General features: G+C 49.9%; 1 protein-coding gene across 1 annotated transcript in view; it reads left to right on the forward strand.

The window, feature by feature from the left end:
• Positions 1-49: 49 nt before the first annotated feature.
• The window catches only part of LOC148477273 (uncharacterized), a 72,512-nt gene continuing 49,833 nt past the window's right edge, over positions 50-22,728 (forward strand). Inside the window, exons 1-3 of the mRNA XM_088456963.1 lie at positions 50-63; positions 11,721-11,835; positions 12,331-12,522. Coding sequence (XP_088313089.1) covers positions 11,758-11,835; positions 12,331-12,522 — 270 coding nt within the window. The 5' untranslated portion in view covers positions 50-63; positions 11,721-11,757. The remainder of the gene's footprint in view (positions 64-11,720; positions 11,836-12,330; positions 12,523-22,728) is intronic.

Below are 22,728 nucleotides of genomic sequence, written 5' to 3' on the forward strand. Positions count from 1 at the left end.
GCGGGGCCACAGGGGCTTAAGCTGCCATTTTGTCATAGACATTCCTGGCACAGCCGGAGCCAGGTAACGTGTCCTGTGTATAGTATATTATTATTATTATTATATAGGGGAGAGGGGACTGTACAGTGATATATGAGGGGGAATAACAGCTCCCAGCACACACTGATATGTGGTATTATTATATAGGGGAGAGGGGACCGTACAGTGATATAAGAGGGGGAATAACACAGCTCCCAGCACACACTGATATGTGGTATTATTATTATATAAGGAGAGGGGACTGTACAGTGATATGAGGGGGAATAACACAGCTCCCAGCACACACTGATATGTGGTATTATTATATAGGTGAGAGGGGACTGTACAGTAATATATGAGGAGGAATAACAGCTCCCAGCACACACTGATATGTAGTATTATTATATAGGGGAGAGGGGACCGTACAGTGATATATGAGGGGGATTAACACAGCTCCCCGCACACACTGATATGTGGTATTATTATTATATAGGGAGAGGGGACTGTACAGTGATATATGAGGGGCAATAACACAGATCCCAGCACACACTGATATGTGGTATTATTATTATATAGGGGAGAGGGAACCGTACAGTGATATATGAGGGGGATTAACACAGCTCCCAGCACACACTGATATGTGGTATTATTATTATATAGGGGAGGGGACTGTACAGTGATATATGAGGGGGAATAACACAGATCCCAGCACACACTGATATGTGGTATTATTATATAGGGGAGAGGGAACCGTACAGTGATATATGAGGGGGAATAACGCAGCTCCCAGCACACACTGATATGTGGTATTATTATATAGGGGAGAGGGGACTGTACAGTGATATACGGTATTATTACAGTGTTTGCAAATACGCGCTATAGCGCGTATTTTACCCACAAACGAAGCCCGGTGACTCACTTTGTCAGAGTGGGTGGGTCCCCGGGGACGCGCTCCGCTGCTGACCATTCCCCTGGCTCCTGCTATGATTGATGTCTCAGGGAGCACTATTAAAGGAGCCATTACGTGGGAGCTGGGGTGTAACTCTGCGGGAGACTTTAGTATTACCGGCCTGTATGTCACACATCCCACACTCGCCGGGAACACCTGGACACCCGCCTGGAACACTTAACTCGCTGTTATTGGTCCTCGGCCTCTTCTGGGTGTTGTACAGACACGTCCCGTGGTTCTCCTCCGTACCGGGCAACTCCGGGGTAGCTGCAGCTTTCGCACCGCGTGAAAGGGCTGCTGTTGGTGTAGGGTCTGCCATCTAACAGGTTGCCCTTCTGGCTGTCTATCAGCCCCTCGCTGTCCTGCTCTCCCTTCTCCAAGTGCGGAGATGTCTCTCTCCGCCGTGGCAGTCTTGCTCTCCCGCCGGCTGCAGGTGGTGGTAAAGGGTGCAGCTGCCGGATAGGACGATGATGATGATCAGAGGATAGCGTGAGGAGTAATGTGCCCGACACCCCTGGCCCGAAGACTGGTCCCGGCGGCCCCCCGGCCCGAAGACTTGCCTGGTCCTGGAGGCCCACCTTGCAAGAAAGACTGTGCCCCGCCCCAGCATGAACACTCCGCCCCCTCCGGGTTGAAGGTACTTGTAAAGAGGGGTAGCGAGGCGGGTGGGGGATGGTGAGGCCGCGGGAATTACTGTCAGACACAGACTTCATCCTGTCGAGGTTCATGCTTCTAGCAGCTCCCTGGAACAGTAGGAGCGGAGGTGCTGTCACGCCGCCGCATGCCGCTGGTCTTGCTCGACGGCATGTGGTAGCGTAACAGCACCTCCGCTCCTATTGTTCCAGGGACCTGCTAGGAGCATGAACATCACGCTCTGACAGTGGGTATGTAGGGGAGCCTGGGGTGCTGGGGCCGGGCGCACTTATCATGTCCCTCCCTAGCTGTATTCACCACTCCTGCCTCCTCCTCTGTAAAAACAGAGCAACGGGGGTAGTTATTGAAGCAGGGAGTAGTTGAGGGAGGGTTAATAATTGATGTTGTGAGTAGTGGTGGGAGGGGTAATAATTGATGTTGTGAGTAGTGGAGGGAGGGGTAATAATTGATGTTGGGAGTAGTGGAGGGAGGGGTAATAATTGATGTTGGGAGTAGTGGAGGGAGGGGTAATAATTGATGTTGGGAGTAGTGGAGGGAGGGGTAATAATTGATGTTGGGAGTAGTGGAGGGAGGGGTAATAATTGATGTTGGGAGTAGTGGAGGGAGGGGTAATAATTGATGTTGGGAGTAGTGGAGGGAGGGGTAATAATTGATGTTGGGAGTAGTGGAGGGAGGGGTAATAATTGATGTTGGGAGTAGTGGAGGCAAGGGTAATAATTGATGTTGGGTGTAGTGGTGGGAGGGGCAATAATTGATGTTGGCAGTAACGGAGGGAGGGGTAATTGATGCAGGGAATAGTGGAGGGAGGGGTAATAATTGATGTTGGGAGTAGGGGGGTTGTTATTGATGCAGGAAGTAGTGGGGGGGTTGTTATTGGTGGGGGGGTTGTTAGTGATGCAGGGAGTAGTGGGGGAGATGTTAGCGATGCAGGGAGTAGTGGGAGGGTTGTTAGTGATGCAGGGAGTAGTGGGGGAGTTGTTAGTGATGCAGTGAGTAGTGGTGGAGATGTTAGTGATGCAGGGAGTAGTGGGGGGGTTGTTAGTGAAGCAGGGAGTAGTGGGGGGGTGTTAGTGATGCTGGGAGTAGTGGAGAAGGGTGGGTTGTTAGTGATGCTGGGAGTAGTGGGGGGATTGTTAGTGATGCTGGGAGTAGTGGAGAAGGGGGGGTTGTTATTGATGCTGGGAGTATTGGGGGGGATGTTACTGATGCTGGGAGTAGTGGAGGGGATGTTAGCGATGCTGGGAGTAGTGGGGGGGATGTTAGTGATGCTGGGAGTAGTGGGGGGGATGTTAGTGATGCTGGGAGTAGTGGGGGGGATGTTAGTGATGCTGGGAGTAGTGGGGGGGATGTTAGTGATGCTGGGAGTAGTGGGGGGGATGTTAGTGATGCTGGGAGTAGTGGGGGGGATGTTAGTGATGCTGGGAGTAGTGGGGGGGATGTTAGTGATGCTGGGAGTAGTGGGGGGGATGTTAGTGATGCTGGGAGTATTGGGGGGGTTGTTACTGATGCTGGGAGTAGTGGGGGGATGTTAGTGATGCTGGGAGTAGTGGGGGGATGTTAGTGATGCTGGGAGTAGTGGGGGGGATGTTAGTGATGCTGGGAGTAGTGGGGGGGATGTTAGTGATGCTGGGAGTAGTGGGGGGGATGTTAGTGATGCTGGGAGTAGTGGAGAAGGGGTGGTTGTTACTGGTACTGGCAGTAGTGGGGGAAGTCCCAGGACTTCTCCCCATTGATGTGCAGCCTCTGTTTCCTATAGATGGGCTCTTTGTATATCATGTGCCTGCATGATAAGCTGCTGATGGTGAAATCAATATTATTAATGGCGTTAGCTGAGGGGCCAATATCTGGAATGCATCGCATTCTGGATATTGATATATCTGGCAGCAATACGTCCCCCATAGAAACCTATGGGGGAATGCGGCTGTCAGCGGGAATGGAGGGATCACAGCAGGTATTGGAGATACCTGTTGAGGTCCCTCCTTGACACATCCGGGGGAAACTTAATATTTGAGGTAAACCTCCGAAAACAGGTGTTTATATTATATTATATTCAATAATAAATGGGCCCCTAAAACTTTAGTTGGTTAACACTGGCAGCTCTAATGTTCATTACCAGCACCTGACTCTATTATGGAAAAATGTCTCATTGTGCACTAAAGATTAAAAACTTTAATTCCGACGGGACCCAGAAAAGGTCAGGTAGGACCCCAAATTAGCAAAGTGAGGGCTCCCAGGGACCCACACTTTTTTTGGCTCACCACGATCACTGTATTATTATATAGGGGGAGGGGACTGTGGTATATGAGGGGGAATAACACAGCTCCCAGCACACACTGATATGTGGTATTATTATTATATAGGGGAGAGGGGACTGTACAGTGATATATGAGGGGGAATAACACAGCTCCCATCACACACTGATATGTAGTATAATTATTATATTGTGGAGAGGGGACCGTACAGTGATATATGGTATTATTAATATATAGGGGGAGGGGACTGTACAGTGGTATATGAGGGGGAATAACACAGTTCCCAGCACACACTATGTGATATAATTATTATATAGGGGAGAGGGGACCATACAGTGATATATGAGGGGGAATAACACAGCCCCCATCACACACTAATATATGGTATAATTACTATATAGGGGGAGAGGACTGTACAGTGATATATGAGGAGGAATAACACAGCTCCCAGCACACACTGATATGTGGTATTATTATTATTATATAGGGGGGAGGGGACTGTACAGTGATACTTGAGGGGGAATAACACCGCTCCCAGCACTGATATGTGGTATTATTATATAGGGGAGAGGGGACCATATAGTGATATATGAGGGGGAATAACACAGATCCCAGCACACACTGATATGTGCTATTATTATTATTATTATATAGGGGAGAGGGGACTGTACAGTGATATATGAGGGGGAATAACACAGCTCCCAGCACACACTGATATGTGGTATTATTATTATATAGGGGGGAGAGGACTGTACAGTGATATATGAGGGGGAATAACACAATTTACAGGTACCTCCGGTTCCACAGCAGTCTGTAATCCCCCTTCAGGTACTACCACAGGCTTTACAGCCACCTTGTTTGGATGCTTTTTCAAATTCAGTACAGAGTTTGGCAGGCTCTATGGCTTTGTAGTCTATGTTACAGGATGCCAAGCCTAGGAAGGCATCTAAATGCCCAGTGGTGTCATCACAATCTACACAGACACAGACGTGTCATCAGATGACGGCGCAGTAGATGATGATTCTGATTCCTCTCCACAGGAGGTGGAGCCTAAGGGTGCGTACACATTGGGCGATATTACTGAGCGATTGCACAATTACGACATTGTAATCGTGCAAATTGGCATGTCCAGGAATGGACTATGGGTCTGATTCAGAGCCGGACGCTATTTGCGCTCGCTCGTTCAGAAAAGGGGGTTGGCTATTTAAATTGACCGTTCGCTCTTTGCGGTCTGTTGACGCCTCCATGTCTGAACGAGCGAACAAAACATGTGGTCGTTATTCTGAAAAAACGCCCCCTGGTCGCTCGCATCATACGTCATGTCCGCTATTTATGAGATTAATCGAGTACATCGAACGGCGTATGAACTGCTCGCTATTCTTGTGGTTGGTTTTTCCTACCGCAATCATGCGAGCAGTTCTGGCTAAAATACACCCAACTGACGTGGTCGATGACGCTTCTTTGTTAATTATGCACACCCTTAAAACGCCTGTTTTGACCTTTTGGCACGCCTGCGTTCTGATTTCCACTCCCCGTTTTCAAGCACCTTCCCCTGTTACCACCCACAAACGCCTCATCCTGTCACTCAAATTAGTAGGCTTTCGCTATTTTGTGAGCACACGATTTTCGGCCGCACTGACTAGTTCGCGCATGTGTACTAAAACCCGTACACATGCGCTGTTGTGCGAACATCGCTCGGAGCGAACGAGCGGCCGCTTACGAGCGGCTCTGAATGAGGTCCTGTGCCTGCACTGAACGACTGATCGTTCAGTGCAGACACTACAGGTGATCAGGAACGACGGAACGGTTACGATGTCGTATTCGTACATTCTTTCCTGATCGCCCAGTGTTTACACACCTTAAGTTGAGTATTAATGTTCCTGCTTTGGTGCGAGTGGTCCATTCCATTCTACTTATAGAGGATGAAGAACCTACCCCTAAATCCAAGCACCCTCAGTTTAAGCAGGTTAAGGTGACCTCAGCTGTTTTTCCTCTTTCTGACCAGCTAGTTGACCACATGGCGGAAGCCTGGCAATCTTCTGGTAAGAGGTATCTGCTGCAAAAGCGTTTGGTCTCATGTTACCCATTTCCTGAAGGTCACTGCAAGAAATGGGAATCACAGCCTGCGGTAGATTCTCATGCTACGCGCTTAATACACAGTGCTACGTTACCAATGCCTTTCATCTCTTCCCAAAAGGATTCTACAGATAGGAAGGTGGAGACATGCCTGAAGTCGATTTATTCTCCCTCAGGAGCCGTTAAACATCCGTCCATGGCTATATCATGGGTAGCCAAGGCGATAGAAAGCTGGGTATATGGTATGGAGGACACCTCCCGGGGTACGCTCCCGACACCCAGAGAGGTTTGGTAAGCCACATTAGAGATGCGGCTGCTTATATTGGTGAGGCCGCTCTGGATTCCAGTTTACTGATCTCAGGAGTCTCAGCTGCAGCAGTGTCTGCTCGCCGCTCCTTGTGGCTACGCTCCTGGAGGGCGGATGCGGATTCCAAAAACTGCCTGGAAACCTTGCCCTTCAATGGGGAGATGTTGTTTGGCCCAGACTTGGACAAAATTGTAGACACATTGGCAAAATTTAAGTCCGCTTTTCTGCCATCAGCACCTTCATAGGCCAGATCCTCTTCCTTTCTGTCCTTTCTTTCTCAAAGAAAGACCAAAGGACAGTCCTTTCCTAGACAGTCAGCGGCTAAATCGACCTCCAGACCTAAGAAACTGGCCTGGAGTGCCAGACGCCCTACTTCCAAGTCAGTGGATAAGTTCTCAGCCTGATGGGATGGGCCCCCTCTGGGGAATCCCAGAGTGGGAGGCTGACTTCTTCAGTTTGCCCAATATTGGTGTCTCACCACCAGGGATGCTTGGGTAAGAGAAGTGGTCTCTCAGGGGTATGCCCTCTCATTCCACCGAAAACCTCCCCACCAGTTTTTCTGCACAAGCCCTCCTGTGGACAAGACCAAGGCCTTGCATATCCCCAGGAGGCCATAGAGTCCTTGCTGAAAGCAGAGGTAATTGTACCAGTGTCACTATCTCAACACAGGACTGGTTACTATTCTACTCTGGTTCAAAAGCCGAATGGGTCTCATGGGCCTATCCTCAACCTTAAAACTCTGAACAAGTTCCTCAGAGTGCCCAGGTTGAGGATGGAAACTTTATGATCCATCATACTGGCTATGGAACCTGGGGATTACATGGTTTCCCTGGATATTCAGGATGCATACCTACATGTACCCATAGCGCCTTCTCACCAGCGTTCTCTGCGATTTGCTATTCTGCACCGTCATTCCAGTTTCGGGCGCTGCCATTTCGTTTTGTTGGGTTCTCAGGAAGTGCTACAACACCTGCACCTGACGATTGCTTGTCTTCGGGCACACGGGTGGCTGATCAATTGGAAAAAGTCCTCCCTAATACCCTCGCAGAGGATGGTTCATTTGGGAGCCTTCCTGGATTCTCATCAGCAGAGTATCTTTCTAACTCCAGAAAAGATCTCACTGCAACAGGGAGTGCGCAGTTGCCTCGGCAGTCACCGGGTTTCGGTACACTCGGCGATGCAGGTTCTGTGGTCCATGGTGTTCACATTCGACATGGTGGAATATGCTCAGTTCCATTCAAGGCCCCTGTAGGGGTTGATACTATCCAAGTGGAACGGATTACCCCACCAGATCAGGACTTAGAAGCTGGTACTTTCTTCGGAGGTGTGTCTGTCTCTATCTTGGTGGCTGCAAACGGCTCATCTCAACAACGGTCACCCCTTTTGGATCCCGGACTGGGTTCTCCTGACAACGGACGCCAGAGTTCGGGGCTGGGGCGCAGTGACCGGTCCTCACACCTTTCAGGGTCATTGGACTGCTGTCGAGACAATACTTCCAATCAACATATTGGAACTCCAGGCGGAGTACAAGGCCCTCAAGATGGCTCAACACTTTCTTCAAGGAAAGCCCATGCAGGTACGACAATGCCATCATGGTGGCTTACATCAACCATCAAGGAGGCACTTAAAGTCAGGCAGCAATGGCAGAAGTGTCCCGCATTCTGACATGGGCAGAGTGTTACCTCCCAGCAATTTCGTCAGTGTCCATCCCGGGAGTTCTCAATTGCGAACAGACTTCCTCAGCCGTCACAACGTGCATCCAGGAGAGTGGTCTCTTCACCAAGAGGTGTTTGAACTCCTACTGGACAAATGGGGGCTCCCAGAGGTGGACCTCATGACATCCCGACACAATCATAAGTTAACGGTGTACAGGTCCAGAACAAGAGATGCCGAAACAAGCTTAGTGGATGCTCTGTCAGTGAAATGGACCTTCCAGTTTGTTTACCTATTTCCTCCAGTATCCCTGCTTCCTCGGTTCTTCGGAAGTTCAAGCAGCACGGAGGCATGGTCCTGCTGGTGGCTCCAGCTTGGCCAGACGTCATTGGTACTGAGATCTTTGGAGTCTTTCCATCGTCACTCCATTCCTGCTACCTTAACGTCCGGACCTGTTATCTCAGGGTCCTTGCCTTTACCCGGACCTGGATCTTCTGTCTTTAATGGCGTGGCTCTTGAGACATCCCTCCTAAGGTCCAAAGGATTCTCTAGTTCTGTCATCACCACGATGCTTAAAGCACGTAAACCTGCCTCTGCCAGGATCTTCCACAGAGTGTGGCATACATATTTACAGTGGTGTCACTCTCGGGATTACGATCTCAGGTGTTTTTGGTATATCCAGGATATTGGCATTCCTTCAAGCTGGATTGGACCTGAAAGTACATGTCTCTGCACTTTGTTTGGTTCCAACGAAGAATTGCTTCGCTACCGGATGTCCTCACCTTTCTCCAGGGTGTCTTCCGGATTCAACCTCCCTTTGTTCCCCCAGTGGCTCCTTGGGATTTGGCAGTAGTTATTCGGGCCCTCCAGGGTTCTCCATTTAAACCCCTGGATTCAGTTGAACTTAAGTGGTTAACAGCTAAGACTTTTTCTCCTGGCTATTGCATCTGCTCTGCCAGAAGGGTGTCACAATATGGAGCGCTCTCCTGTCATCCTCCTTTTCTGATATTTCACCTGGACCGGGCTGTGCTTCGCACTTGCCCTGAGTTTCTTCCCAAGGTGGTTTCTAATTTCTATATTAACCAGGAGATTATTGTACCGGCCTTTCAGTCACCTGACCTCTCAGCAGGTGAGGCCTCATTGGATGTGTTCTGTGCTCTCAGGATGTATGTGGACCGTACCAGTTCCTTAGGAAATAAGACTCCTTGTTTGTGCTCTATGGATTTCACCAGAAAGGATGGCCGGCCAATAAACAAACATTGGCCAGGTGGCTTTGTATGATTATCTCAAATACACGCAGGCAGGCCTTCCGGTTCCGCCTTCTGTGACTGCTCATTCTACTTGGTCTGTGGGCCCCTCATGGGCAACTCGCAGTGGCGCCTTGGCTGTTCCGCTTTGTAAGGCGGCCACGTGGTCTTCCTTTCAGACCTTTCTAAGGTTCTATGCATTTGATACCTTTGCTTCTCAGGATGCTTTCTTTAGGCGCTGGATTCTCCTCCGAGCACAGGAGCTTCCCCACCCTTTAAAGGACTGCTTTGGGACATCCCCAAGGTCTCCCTGTGGAGCCTATGGACCCTGAAGAAGAAAATGAGAGATATGGTAAGAACTTACCTTTTGTTAACTCTTTCTTCGAAGCCCATAGGGTCCACAGGGCACCCACCCTGACACACCTGGCTTCATATGGGCTATGTTACTGGTCACCGGTTTCCCGTCTCCTTCTCTGCGAGTGTGATTCTTGAGTGTTCCACTCTTCCTTCTCTCTCTTTTTACTCCTCCGGCATGAGGCTGTATAAGGTGTGCCCAGGACTGTATGTATGAGGTGTAATGCTGGGCAGTGACTGTGTGTATGGGAGGTATATGTGCTGGACATGAGGAAGTATAAGGTGTGCCCAGGACTATATGTATGAGGTGTAATGCTGGGCAGTGACTGGGTATGGGGGGTATATGTGCTGGACATGAGGCTGTATAAGGTGTGCCCAGGACTGTATGTATGAGGTGTAATGCTGGGCAGTGACTGTGTGTATGGGGGGTATATGTGCTGCACATGAGGATGTATAAGGTGTGCCCAGGACTGTATGTATGAGTTGTAATGCTGGGCAGTGACTGTGGGTATGTGGTATATGTGCTGGACATGAGGCTGTATAAGGTGTGCCCAGGACTGTATATATGAGTTGTAATGCTGGGCAGTGACTGTGGGTATGGGGGGTATATGTGCTGGACATGAGGATGTATAAGGTGTGCCCAGGACTGTATGTATGAGTGTAATGCTGGGCAGTGACTGTGGGTATGGGGGGGTATATGTGCTGCACATGAGGATGTATAAGGTGTGCCCAGGACTGTATGTATGAGGTGTAATGCTGGGCAGTGACTGTGGGTATGGGGGTATATGTGCTGCACATGAGGATGTATAAGGTGTGCCCAGGACTGTATGTATGAGGTGTAATGCTGGGTAGTGACTGTGGGTATGGGGGGTATATGTGCTGGACATGAGGATGTATAAGGTGTGCCCAGGACTGTATGTATGAGTGTAATGCTGGGCAGTGACTGTGGGTATGGGGGTATATGTGCTGCACATGAGGATGTATAAGGTGTGCCCAGGACTGTATGTATGAGGTGTAATGCTGGGTAGTGACTGTGGGTATGGGGGGTATATGTGCTGGACATGAGGATGTATAAGGTGTGCCCAGGACTGTATGTATGAGTGTAATGCTGGGCAGTGACTGTGGGTATGGGGGGGTATATGTGGTGCACATGAGGATGTATAAGGTGTGCCCAGGACTGTATGTATGAGTTGTAATGCTGTGCAGTGACTGTGTGTATGTGGTATATGTGCTGGACATGAGGCTGTATAAGGTATGCCCAGGACTGTATGTATGAGTTGTAATGCTGTGCAGTGACTGTGGGTATGTGGTATGTGTGCTGGACATGAGGCTGTATAAGGTGTGCCCAGGACTGTATGTATGGGGTGTAATGCTGGGCAGTGACTGTGGGTATGGGGGTATATGTGCTGGACATGAGGATGTATAAGGTGTGCCCAGGACTGTATGTAAGAGGTGTAATGCTGGGCGGTGACTGTGGGTATAGGGGGTATATGTGCTGGACATGACAATTTATAAGTTGTGCACAGGACTGTATGTATAAGGTGTAATACTGGGCAGTGACTGTGTGTATGGGGGGGTATATGAGCTGGAAATGAGGATGTATAAGATGTGCCCAGAATTGTATGTATAAGGTGTAATACTGGGTAGTGGCTGTGTACTGGGGGATATATGTGCTGGATATGAGGATGTATAAGGTGTGCCCAGGTCTGTATGTATAAGGTGTAATACTGGACAGTGATTGTGGGTATGGGGGTATATGTGCTGGACATGAGGATGTATAAGGTGTGCACAGGACTGTATGTATGAGGTGTAATGCTGGGCAGTGACTGTGGGTATGGGGGTATATGTGCTGGACATGAGGCTGTATAAGGTGTGCCCAGGACTGTATATATGAGGTGTAATGCTGGGCAGTGACTGTGGGTATGGGGGGTATATGTGCTCGACATGAGACTGTATAAGGTGTGCCAGGACTGTATGTATGAGGTGTAATGCTGGGCAGTGACTGTGGGTATGTGGTATATGTGCTGGACATGAGGATGTATAAGGTGTGCCAGGACTGTATGTATGAGGTGTAATGCTGGGCAGTGACTGTGTGTATGGGGGTATATGTGCCGGATTCTTTGATTATGTTTCCCAGCCTGTGTTTCATTTTTGCAATTACTACTTATGTTCTTTGTGATATTTATTATAATTATTATATTCATTCTTAGACGATTGAGCTGTGGTGAAATCACTGTTTCACTGAAGATGGACAAGGACCGGAGTCACAAAAGCCAGAAGATTTTACACCTCACCCTAGAGATAATCTACCTGCTGACTGGGGAGGTGAGAGGTTCTGGGGGGGAAGGGTCACAGTGACATCACTTATATCTATAGTAATAATACAGAGACATGACTGGGGAGGTGAGGGGATCTGGGAGTGTCACAGTGACATCACTTATATCTATAGTAATAATACAGGGACATGACTGGGGAGGTGAGAAGATCTGGGAGTATCACAGTGACATCACTTATATCTATGAGAATAATACAGGGACATGACTGGGGAGGTGGGGGGATCAGGGATTGTCACAGTGACATCACAAATCTATAGTAGTAATAGAGGGATATGATTAGGGAGCTGAGGGGGATGTGGGAGTGTCACAGTGACATTAATTACATCTATAGTAATAGTACAGGAATATTACTGGGGAGGTGAGGGGTTCTCGGAGTGTCACAGTGACATCACAAATCTATAGTAATAATATATTGACATGACTGCGGAGGTGAGGGGATCTGGGAGTGTATGTAGTGATGTTTGCTGTCTCCCCCAATACATAGGAGTACACAGTAGTGAAGAAGACATCTGGTGAGTGTAAGACACCCAGCAGCCATACCCATGGGTCAGGAGGACTCAGCACGACCCAGAGCCAAATCACGGTGCCTCCACCTCACTCACTGATACATGAGAGACACAATGACCAGAAGATCTTGGAACTCACCAACAAGATCATTCAGCTGCTAACTGGAGAGGTGACTGCTGGGAATGGGACATTGGGTGTATAATACAGCCATCACAGCAGCGGGTGTATAATACAGCCATCACAGCAGCGGGTGTATAATACAACCATCACAGCAGCGGGTGTATAATACAGCATTCACAGCAGCGGGTGTATAATACAGCATTCACAGCAGCGGGTGTATAATACAGCATTCACAGCAGCGGGTGTGTAATACAGCATTCACATCAGCGGGTGTGTAATACAGCAATCAGCACCAGCTGTGTAATACAGCATTCACAGCAGCGGGTGTGTAATACAGCAGTCACAGCAGCGGGTGTGTAATACAGCATTCACAGCAGCGGGTGTGTAATACAGCCATCACAGCTGCGGGTGTGTAATACAGCCATCACAGCAGCGGGTGTGTAATACAGCCGTCACAGCAGCGGGTGTGTAATACAGCCGTCACAGCAGCGGGTGTGTAATACAGCCGTCACAGCAGCGGGTGTATAATACGGCAGTCACAGCAGCGGGTGTATAATACGGCATTCACAGCAGCAGGTGTATAATACGGCAGTCACAGCAGCGGGTGTATAATATGGCAATCACAGCAGCGGGTGTATAATACAGACATCACAGCAGCGGGTGTATAATACAGCATTCACAGAAGCGGGTGTATAATACAGCATTCACAGCAGCGGGTGTGTAATACAGCATTCACAGCAGCGGGTGTGTAATACAGCATTCACAGCAGCGGGTGTGTAATACAGCATTCACAGCAGCAGGTGTGTAATACAGCCATCACAGCTGCGGGTGTATAATACAGCCATCACAGCAGCGGGTGTATAATACAGCCGTCACAGCAGCGGGTGTATAATACAGCCGTCACAGCAGCGGGTGTATAATACAGCATTCACAGCAATACAGCATTCACAGCAGCGGGTGTGTAATACAGCAGTCACAGCAGCGGGTATATAATACAGCAATCACAGCAGCGGGTGTATAATACAGCCGTCAGAGCAGCGGGTGTATAATACAGCAATCACAGCAGCGGGTGTATAATACAGACGTCACAGCAGCGGGTGTATAATACAGCATTCACAGCAATACAGCATTCACAGCAGCAGGTGTGTAATACAGCATTCACAGCAGCGGGTGTATAATACAGCATTCACAGCAGCGGGTGTGTAATACAGCAATCACAGCAGCAGCTGTGTAATACAGCATTCACAGCAGCGGGTGTATAATACAGCCGTCACCGCAGCGGGTGTATAATACAGCCGTAACCGCAGCGGGTGTATAATACAGCCGTCACAGCAGCGGGTGTATAATACAGCCGTCACAGCAGCGGGTGTATAATACGGCCGTCACAGCAGCGGGTGTATAATACGGCCGTCACAGCAGTGGGTGTATAATACGGCCGTCACAGCAGCGGGTGTATAATACGGCCGTCAGAGCAGCGGGTGCGTATAATACAGCAATCACAGCAGCGGGTGTATAATACAGCCGTCACAGCAGCGGGTGTATAATACAGCCGTCACAGCAGCGGGTGTATAATACAGCCGTCACAGCAGCGGGTGTATAATACAGCATTCATAGCAATACAGCATTCACAGCAGCGGGTGTGTAATACAGCAGTCACAGCAGCGGGTATATAATACAGCAATCACAGCAGCGGGTGTATAATACAGCCGTCAGAGCAGCGGGTGTATAATACAGCAATCACAGCAGCAGGTGTATAATACAGACGTCACAGCAGCGGGTGTATAATACAGCATTCACAGCAATACAGCATTCACAGCAGCAGGTGTGTAATACAGCATTCACAGCAGCGGGTGTATAATACAGCATTCACAGCAGCGGGTGTGTAATACAGCAATCACAGCAGCAGCTATGTAATACAGCCGTCACAGCAGCGGGTGTATAATACAGCCGTCACAGCAGCGGGTGTATAATACAGCCGTCACCGCAGCGGGTGTATAATACAGCCGTCACAGCTGCGGGTGTATAATACAGCCATCACAGCAGCGGGTGTATAATACAGCCGTCACAGCAGCGGGTGTATAATACGGCCGTCACAGCAGCGGGTGTATAATACGGCCGTCACAGCAGCGGGTGTATAATACGGCCGTCACAGCAGCGGGTGTATAATACGGCCGTCACAGCAGCGGGTGTATAATACGGCCGTCAGAGCAGCGGGTGTGTATAATACAGCAATCACAGCAGCGGGTGTATAATACAGACGTCACAGCAGCGGGTGTATAATACAGCATTCACAGCAATACAGCATTCACAGCAGCGGGTGTGTAATACAGCATTCACAGCAGCGGGTGTATAATACAGCCATCACAGCAGCGGGTGTATAATACAGCATTCACAGCAGCGGGTGTATAATACAGCAATCACAGCAGCGGGTGTATAATACAGCATTCACAGCAGCGGGTGTATAATACAGCCGTCAGAGCAGCGGGTGTATAATACAGCCGTCAGAGCAGCGGGTGTATAATACAGCATTCACAGCAGCGGGTGTATAATACAGCATTCACAGCAATACAGCATTCACAGCAGCGGGTGTGTAATACAGCAATCACAGCAGCGGTTGTATAATACGGCATTCACAGCAGCGGGTGTATAATACGGCAATCACAGCAGCGGGTGTATAATACAGCCGTCAGAGCAGCGGGTGTATAATACAGCAATCAGCACCAGGTGTATAATACAGACGTCACAGCAGCGGGTGTATAATACAGCCATCACAGCAGCGGGTGTATAATACAGCATTCACAGCAATACAGCATTCACAGCAGCAGGTGTATAATACAGCATTCACAGCAGCGGGTGTGTAATACAGCATTCACAGCAGCGGGTGTGTAATACTGCATTCACAGCAACGGGTGTGTAATACAGCCGTCACAGCAGCGACACCAGTCACAGCAGCGGGTGTATAATACAGCATTCACAGCAGCGGGTGTATAATACAGCATTCACAGCAGCGGGTGTGTAATACAGCATTCACAGCAGCGGGTGTGTAATACAGCAATGACAGCAGCGGGTGTGTAATACAGCCGTCACAGCAGCGGGTGTGTAATACAGCCGTCACAGCTGCGGGTGTGTAATACAGCCGTCACAGCAGCGGGTGTGTAATACAGCCGTCACAGCAGCGGGTGTGTAATACAGCCGTCACAGCAGCGGGTGTGTAATACGGCATTCACAGCAGCGGGTGTGTAATACGGCATTCACAGCAGCGGGTGTGTAATACGGCAGTCACAGCAGCGGTTGTGTAATACGGCAGTCACAGCAGCGGGTGTGTAATACGGCAGTAACAGCAGCGGGTGTGTAAAACGGCCGTCACAGCAGCGGGTGTGTAATACGGCGTCACAGCAGCGGGTGTGTAATACGGCAGTCACAGCAGCGGGTGTGTAATACGGCAGTCACAGCAGCGGGTGTGTAATACGGCAGTCACAGCAGCGGGTGTGTAATACGGCAGTCACAGCAGCGGGTGTATAATACAGACGTCGCAGCAGCGGGTGTATAATACAGCATTCGCAGCAATACAGCATTCACAGCAGCGGGTGTGTAATACAGCCATCACAGCAGCGGGTGTGTAATACAGCCATCACAGCAGCGGGTGTATAATACAGCATTCACAGCAGCGGGTGTATAATACAGCAATCCCAGCAGCGGGTGTATAATACAGCATTCACAGCAGCGGGTGTATAATACAGCAATCCCAGCAGCGGGTGTATAATACAGCATTCCCAGCAGCGGGTGTATAATACAGCAATCCCAGCAGCGGGTGTATAAAACAGCAATCCCAGCAGCGGGTGTATAATACAGCATTCACAGCAGCGGGTGTATAATACAGCCGTCAGAGCAGCGGGTGTATAATACAGCCGTCAGAGCAGCGGGTGTATAATACAGCATTCACAGCAGCGGATGTATAATACAGCATTCACAGCAATACAGCATTCACAGCAGCGGGTGTGTAATACAGCCATCACAGCAGCGGGTGTGTAATACAGCAATCACAGCAGCGGGTGTATAATACGGCAATCACAGCAGCGGGTGTATAATACGGCAGTCACAGCAGCGGTTTTATAATACGGCATTCACAGCAGCGGTTTTATAATACGGCATTCACAGCAGCGGGTGTATAATACGGCAAACACAGCAGCGGATGTATAATACAGCAATCACAGCAGCGGGTGTATAATACAGCCGTCACAGCAGCGGGTGTATAATACAGCCGTCACAGCAGCGGGTGTATAATACAGCTTTCACAGCAATACAGCATTCACAGCAGCGGGTGTGTAATACAGCATTCACAGCAGCGGGTGTGTAATACAGCCGTCACAGCAGCGACACCAGTCACAGCAGCGGGTGTATAATACAGCCGTCAGAGCAGCGGGTGTATAATACAGCCGTCACAGCAGCGGGTGTATAATACAGCATTCACAGCAATACAGCATTCACAGCAGCGGGTGTGTAATACAGCAGTCACAGCATCGGGTATATAATACAGCAATCACAGCAGCGGGTGTATAATACAGCCGTCAGAGCAGCGGGTGTATAATACAGCAATCACAGCAGCAGGTGTATAATACAGACGTCACAGCAGCGGGTGTATAATACAGCATTCACAGCAATACAGCATTCACAGCAGAAGGTGTGTAATACAGCATTCACAGCAGCGGGTGTATAATACAGCATTCACAGCAGCGGGTGTGTAATACAGCAATCACAGCAGCAGCTATGTAATACAGCATTCACAGCAGCGGGTGTATAATACAGCCGTCACCGCAGCGGGTGTATAATACAGCCGTCACCGCAGCGGGTGTATAATACAGCCGTCACAGCTGCGGGTGTATAATACAGCCGTCACAGCAGCGGGTGTATAATACGGCCGTCACAGCAGCGGGTGTATAACACGGCCGTCACAGCAGCGGGTGTATAATACGGCCGTCAGAGCAGCGGGTGCGTATAATACAGCAATCACAGCAGCGGGTGTATAATACAGCCGTCACAGCAGCGGGTGTATAATACAGCCGTCACAGCAGCGGGTGTATAATACAGCATTCACAGCAATACAGCATTCACAGCAGCGGGTGTGTAATACAGCAGTCACAGCAGCCGGTATATAATACAGCAATCACAGCAGCGGGTGTATAATACAGCCGTCAGAGCAGCGGGTGTATAATACAGCAATCACAGCAGCAGGTGTATAATATAGACGTCACAGCAGCGGGTGTATAATACAGCATTCACAGCAATACAGCATTCACAGCAGCAGGTGTGTAATACAGCATTCACAGCAGCGGGTGTATAATACAGCATTCACAGCAGCGGGTGTGTAATACAGCAATCACAGCAGCAGCTATGTAATACAGCATTCACAGCAGCGGGTGTATAATACAGCCGTCACCGCAGCGGGTGTATAATACAGCCGTCACCGCAGCGGGTGTATAATACAGCCGTCACTGCTGCGGGTGTATAATACAGCCGTCACAGCAGCGGGTGTATAATACAGCCGTCACAGCAGCGGGTGTATAACACGGCCGTCACAGCAGCGGGTGTATAATACGGCCGTCACAGCAGCGGGTGTATAATACGGCCGTCACAGCAGCGGGTGTATAATACGGCCGTCAGAGCAGCGGGTGTGTATAATACAGCAATCACAGCAGCGGGTGTATAATACAGACGTCACAGCAGCGGGTGTATAATACAGCATTCACAGCAATACAGCATTCACAGCAGCGGGTGTGTAATACAGCATTCACAGCAGCGGGTGTATAATACAGCCATCACAGCAGCGGGTGTATAATACAGCATTCACAGCAGCGGGTGTATAATACAGGAATCACAGCAGCGGGTGTATAATACAGCCGTCAGAGCAGCGGGTGTATAATACAGCCGTCAGAGCAGCGGGTGTATAATACAGCCGTCAGAGCAGCGGGTGTATAATACAGCATTCACAGCAGCGGGTGTATAATACAGCATTCACAGCAATACAGCATTCACAGCAGCGGGTGTGTAATACAGCAATCACAGCAGCGGGTGTATAATACGGCAGTCACAGCAGCGGTTGTATAATACGGCATTCACAGCAGCGGGTGTATAATACGGCAATCACAGCAGCGGGTGTATAATACAGCCGTCAGAGCAGCGGGTGTATAATACAGCAATCACAGCAGCAGGTGTATAATACAGACGTCACAGCAGCGGGTGTATAATACAGCATTCACAGCAATACAGCAGTCACAGCAGCAGGTGTATAATACAGCATTCACAGCAGCGGGTGTGTAATACAGCATTCACAGCAGCGGGTGTGTAATACTGCATTCACAGCAACGGGTGTGTAATACAGCCATCACAGCAGCGACACCAGTCACAGCAGCGGGTGTATAATACAGCATTCACAGCAGCGGGTGTATAATACAGCATTCACAGCAGCGGGTGTGCAATACAGCAATCACAGCAGCGGCTGTGCAATACAGCCGTCACAGCAGCGGGTGTGCAATACGGCCGTCACAGCAGCGGGTGTGCAATACGGCCGTCACAGCAGCGGGTGTGCAATACGGCCGTCACAGCAGCGGGTGTGCAATACGGCCGTCACAGCAGCGGGTGTGCAATACGGCCGTCACAGCAGCGGGTGTGCAATACGGCCGTCACAGCAGCGGGTTTGCAATACGGCCGTCACAGCAGCGGGTGTGCAATACGGCCGTCACAGCAGCGGGTGTGCAATACGGCAGTCACAGCAGCGGGTGTGTAATACGGTCGTCAGAGCAGCGGGTGTGCAATACGGCCGTCAGAGCAGCGGGTGTGTAATACGGCCGTCACAGCAGCGGGTGTATAATACAGCATTCACAGCAATACAGCATTCACAGCAGCAGGTGTATAATACAGCATTCACAGCAGCGGGTGTGTAATACAACATTCACAGCAGCGGGTGTGTAATACAGCATTCACAGCAGCGGGTGTGTAATACAGCCGTCACAGCAGCGACACCTGTCACAGCAGCGGGTGTATAATACAGCCGTCACAGCAGCGGGTGTTTAATACAGCCGTCACAGCAGCGGGTGTATAATACAGCATTCTCAGCTGCGGGTGTATAATACAGCCATCACAGCAGCGGGTGTATAATACAACATTCTCAGCTGCGGGTGTATAATACAGCCGTCACAGCAGCGGGTGTATAACACAGCCGTCACAGCAGCGGGTGTATAATACAGCATTCACAGCAATACAGCATTCACAGCAGCAGGTGTATAATACAGCATTCACAGCAGCGGGTGTGTAATACGGCAGTCACAGCAGCGGGTGTGTAATACGGCAGTCACAGCAGCGGGTGTGTAATACGGCATTCACAGCAGCGGGTGTGTAATACGGCCGTCACAGCAGCGGGTGTGTAATACGGCCGTCACAGCAGCGGGTGTGTAATACGGCCGTCACAGCAGCGGGTGTGTAATACGGCAGTCACAGCAGCGGGTGTGTAATACGGCAGTCACAGCAGCGGGTGTGTAATACGGCAGTCACAGCAGCGGGTGTGTAATACAGACGTCGCAGCAGCGGGTGTATAATACAGCATTCGCAGCAATACAGCATTCACAGCAGCGGGTGTGTAATACAGCCATCACAGCAGCGGGTGTGTAATACAGCCATCACAGCAGCGGGTGTGTAATACAGCATTCACAGCAGCGGGTGTATAATACAGCATTCACAGCAGCGGCTGTATAATACAGCAATCCCAGCAGCGGGTGTATAATACAGCATTCACAGCAGCGGGTGTATAATACAGCCGTCAGAGCAGCGGGTGTATAATACAGCCGTCAGAGCAGCGGGTGTATAATACAGCATTCACAGCAGCGGATGTATAATACAGCATTCACAGCAATACAGCATTCACAGCAGCGGGTGTGTAATACAGCCATCACAGCAGTGGGTGTGTAATACAGCAATCACAGCAGCGGGTGTATAATACGGCAATCACAGCAGCGGGTGTATAATACGGCAGTCACAGCAGCGGTTTTATAATACGGCATTCACAGCAGCGGTTTTATAATACGGCATTCACAGCAGCGGGTGTATAATACGGCAAACACAGCAGCGGGTGTATAATACTGCCGTCAGAGCAGCGGGTGTATAATACAGCAATCACAGCAGCGGGTGTATAATACGGCCGTCACAGCAGCGGGTGTATAATACGGCCGTCACAGCAGCGGGTGTATAATACGGCCGTCACAGCAGCGGGTGTATAATACGGCCGTCAGAGCAGCGGGTGTGTATAATACGGCAATCACAGCAGCGGGTGTATAATACAGACGTCACAGCAGCGGGTGTATAATACAGCATTCACAGCAATACAGCATTCACAGCAGCGGGTGTGTAATACAGCATTCACAGCAGCGGGTGTATAATACAGCCATCACAGCAGCGGGTGTATAATACAGCATTCACAGCAGCGGGTGTATAATACAGCAATCACAGCAGCGGGTGTATAATACAGCCGTCAGAGCAGCGGGTGTATAATACAGCATTCACAGCAGCGGGTGTATAATACAGCATTCACAGCAATACAGCATTCACAGCAGCGGGTGTGTAATACAGCAATCACAGCAGCGGGTGTATAATTCGGCAGTCACAGCAGCGGTTGTATAATACGGCATTCACAGCAGCGGGTGTATAATACGGCAATCACAGCAGCGGGTGTATAATACAGCCGTCAGAGCAGCGGGTGTATAATACAGCATTCACAGCAATACAGCATTCACAGCAGCGGGTGTGTAATACAGCAGTCACAGCAGCGGGTATATAATACAGCAATCACAGCAGCGGGTGTATAATACAGCCGTCAGAGCAGCGGGTGTATAATACAGCAATCACAGCAGCAGGTGTATAATACAGACGTCACAGCAGCGGGTGTATAATACAGCATTCACAGCAATACAGCATTCACAGCAGCAGGTGTGTAATACAGCATTCACAGCAGCGGGTGTATAATACAGCATTCACAGCAGCGGGTGTGTAATACAGCAATCACAGCAGCAGCTATGTAATACAGCATTCACAGCAGCGGGTGTATAATACAGCCGTCACCGCAGCGGGTGTATAATACAGCCGTCACCGCAGCGGGTGTATAATACAGCCGTCACAGCTGCGGGTGTATAATACAGCCGTCACAGCAGCGGGTGTATAATACGGCCGTCACAGCAGCGGGTGTATAATACGGCCGTCACAGCAGCGGGTGTATAATACGGCCGTCAGAGCAGCGGGTGCGTATAATACGGCCGTCACAGCAGCGGGTGTATAATACAGCCGTCACAGCAGCGGGTGTATAATACAGCCGTCACAGCAGCGGGTGTATAATACAGCATTCACAGCAATACAGCATTCACAGCAGCGGGTGTGTAATACAGCATTCACAGCAGCCGGTATATAATACAGCAATCACAGCAGCGGGTGTATAATACAGCCGTCAGAGCAGCGGGTGTATAATACAGCAATCACAGCAGCAGGTGTATAATATAGACGTCACAGCAGCGGGTGTATAATACAGCATTCACAGCAATACAGCATTCACAGCAGCAGGTGTGTAATACAGCATTCACAGCAGCGGGTGTATAATACAGCATTCACAGCAGCGGGTGTGTAATACAGCAATCACAGCAGCAGCTATGTAATACAGCATTCACAGCAGCGGGTGTATAATACAGCCGTCACCGCAGCGGGTGTATAATACAGCCGTCACCGCAGCTGGTGTATAATACAGCCGTCACTGCTGCGGGTGTATAATACAGCCGTCACAGCAGCGGGTGTATAACACAGCCGTCACAGCAGCGGGTGTATAACACGGCCGTCACAGCAGCGGGTGTATAATACGGCCGTCACAGCAGCGGGTGTATAATACGGCCGTCACAGCAGCGGGTGTATAATACGGCCGTCAGAGCAGCGGGTGTGTATAATACAGCAATCACAGCAGCGGGTGTATAATACAGACGTCACAGCAGCGGGTGTATAATACAGCATTCACAGCAATACAGCATTCACAGCAGCGGGTGTGTAATACAGCATTCACAGCAGCGGGTGTATAATACAGCCATCACAGCAGCGGGTGTATAATACAGCATTCACAGCAGCGGGTGTATAATACAGCAATCACAGCAGCGGGTGTATAATACAGCCGTCAGAGCAGCGGGTGTATAATACAGCCGTCAGAGCAGCGGGTGTATAATACAGCCGTCAG

Source organism: Taudactylus pleione, unplaced genomic scaffold (assembly GCF_031769625.1).
Source record: "Taudactylus pleione unplaced genomic scaffold, aTauple2 ptg000730l, whole genome shotgun sequence".
Lineage (NCBI taxonomy): Eukaryota > Metazoa > Chordata > Amphibia > Anura > Myobatrachidae > Taudactylus > Taudactylus pleione.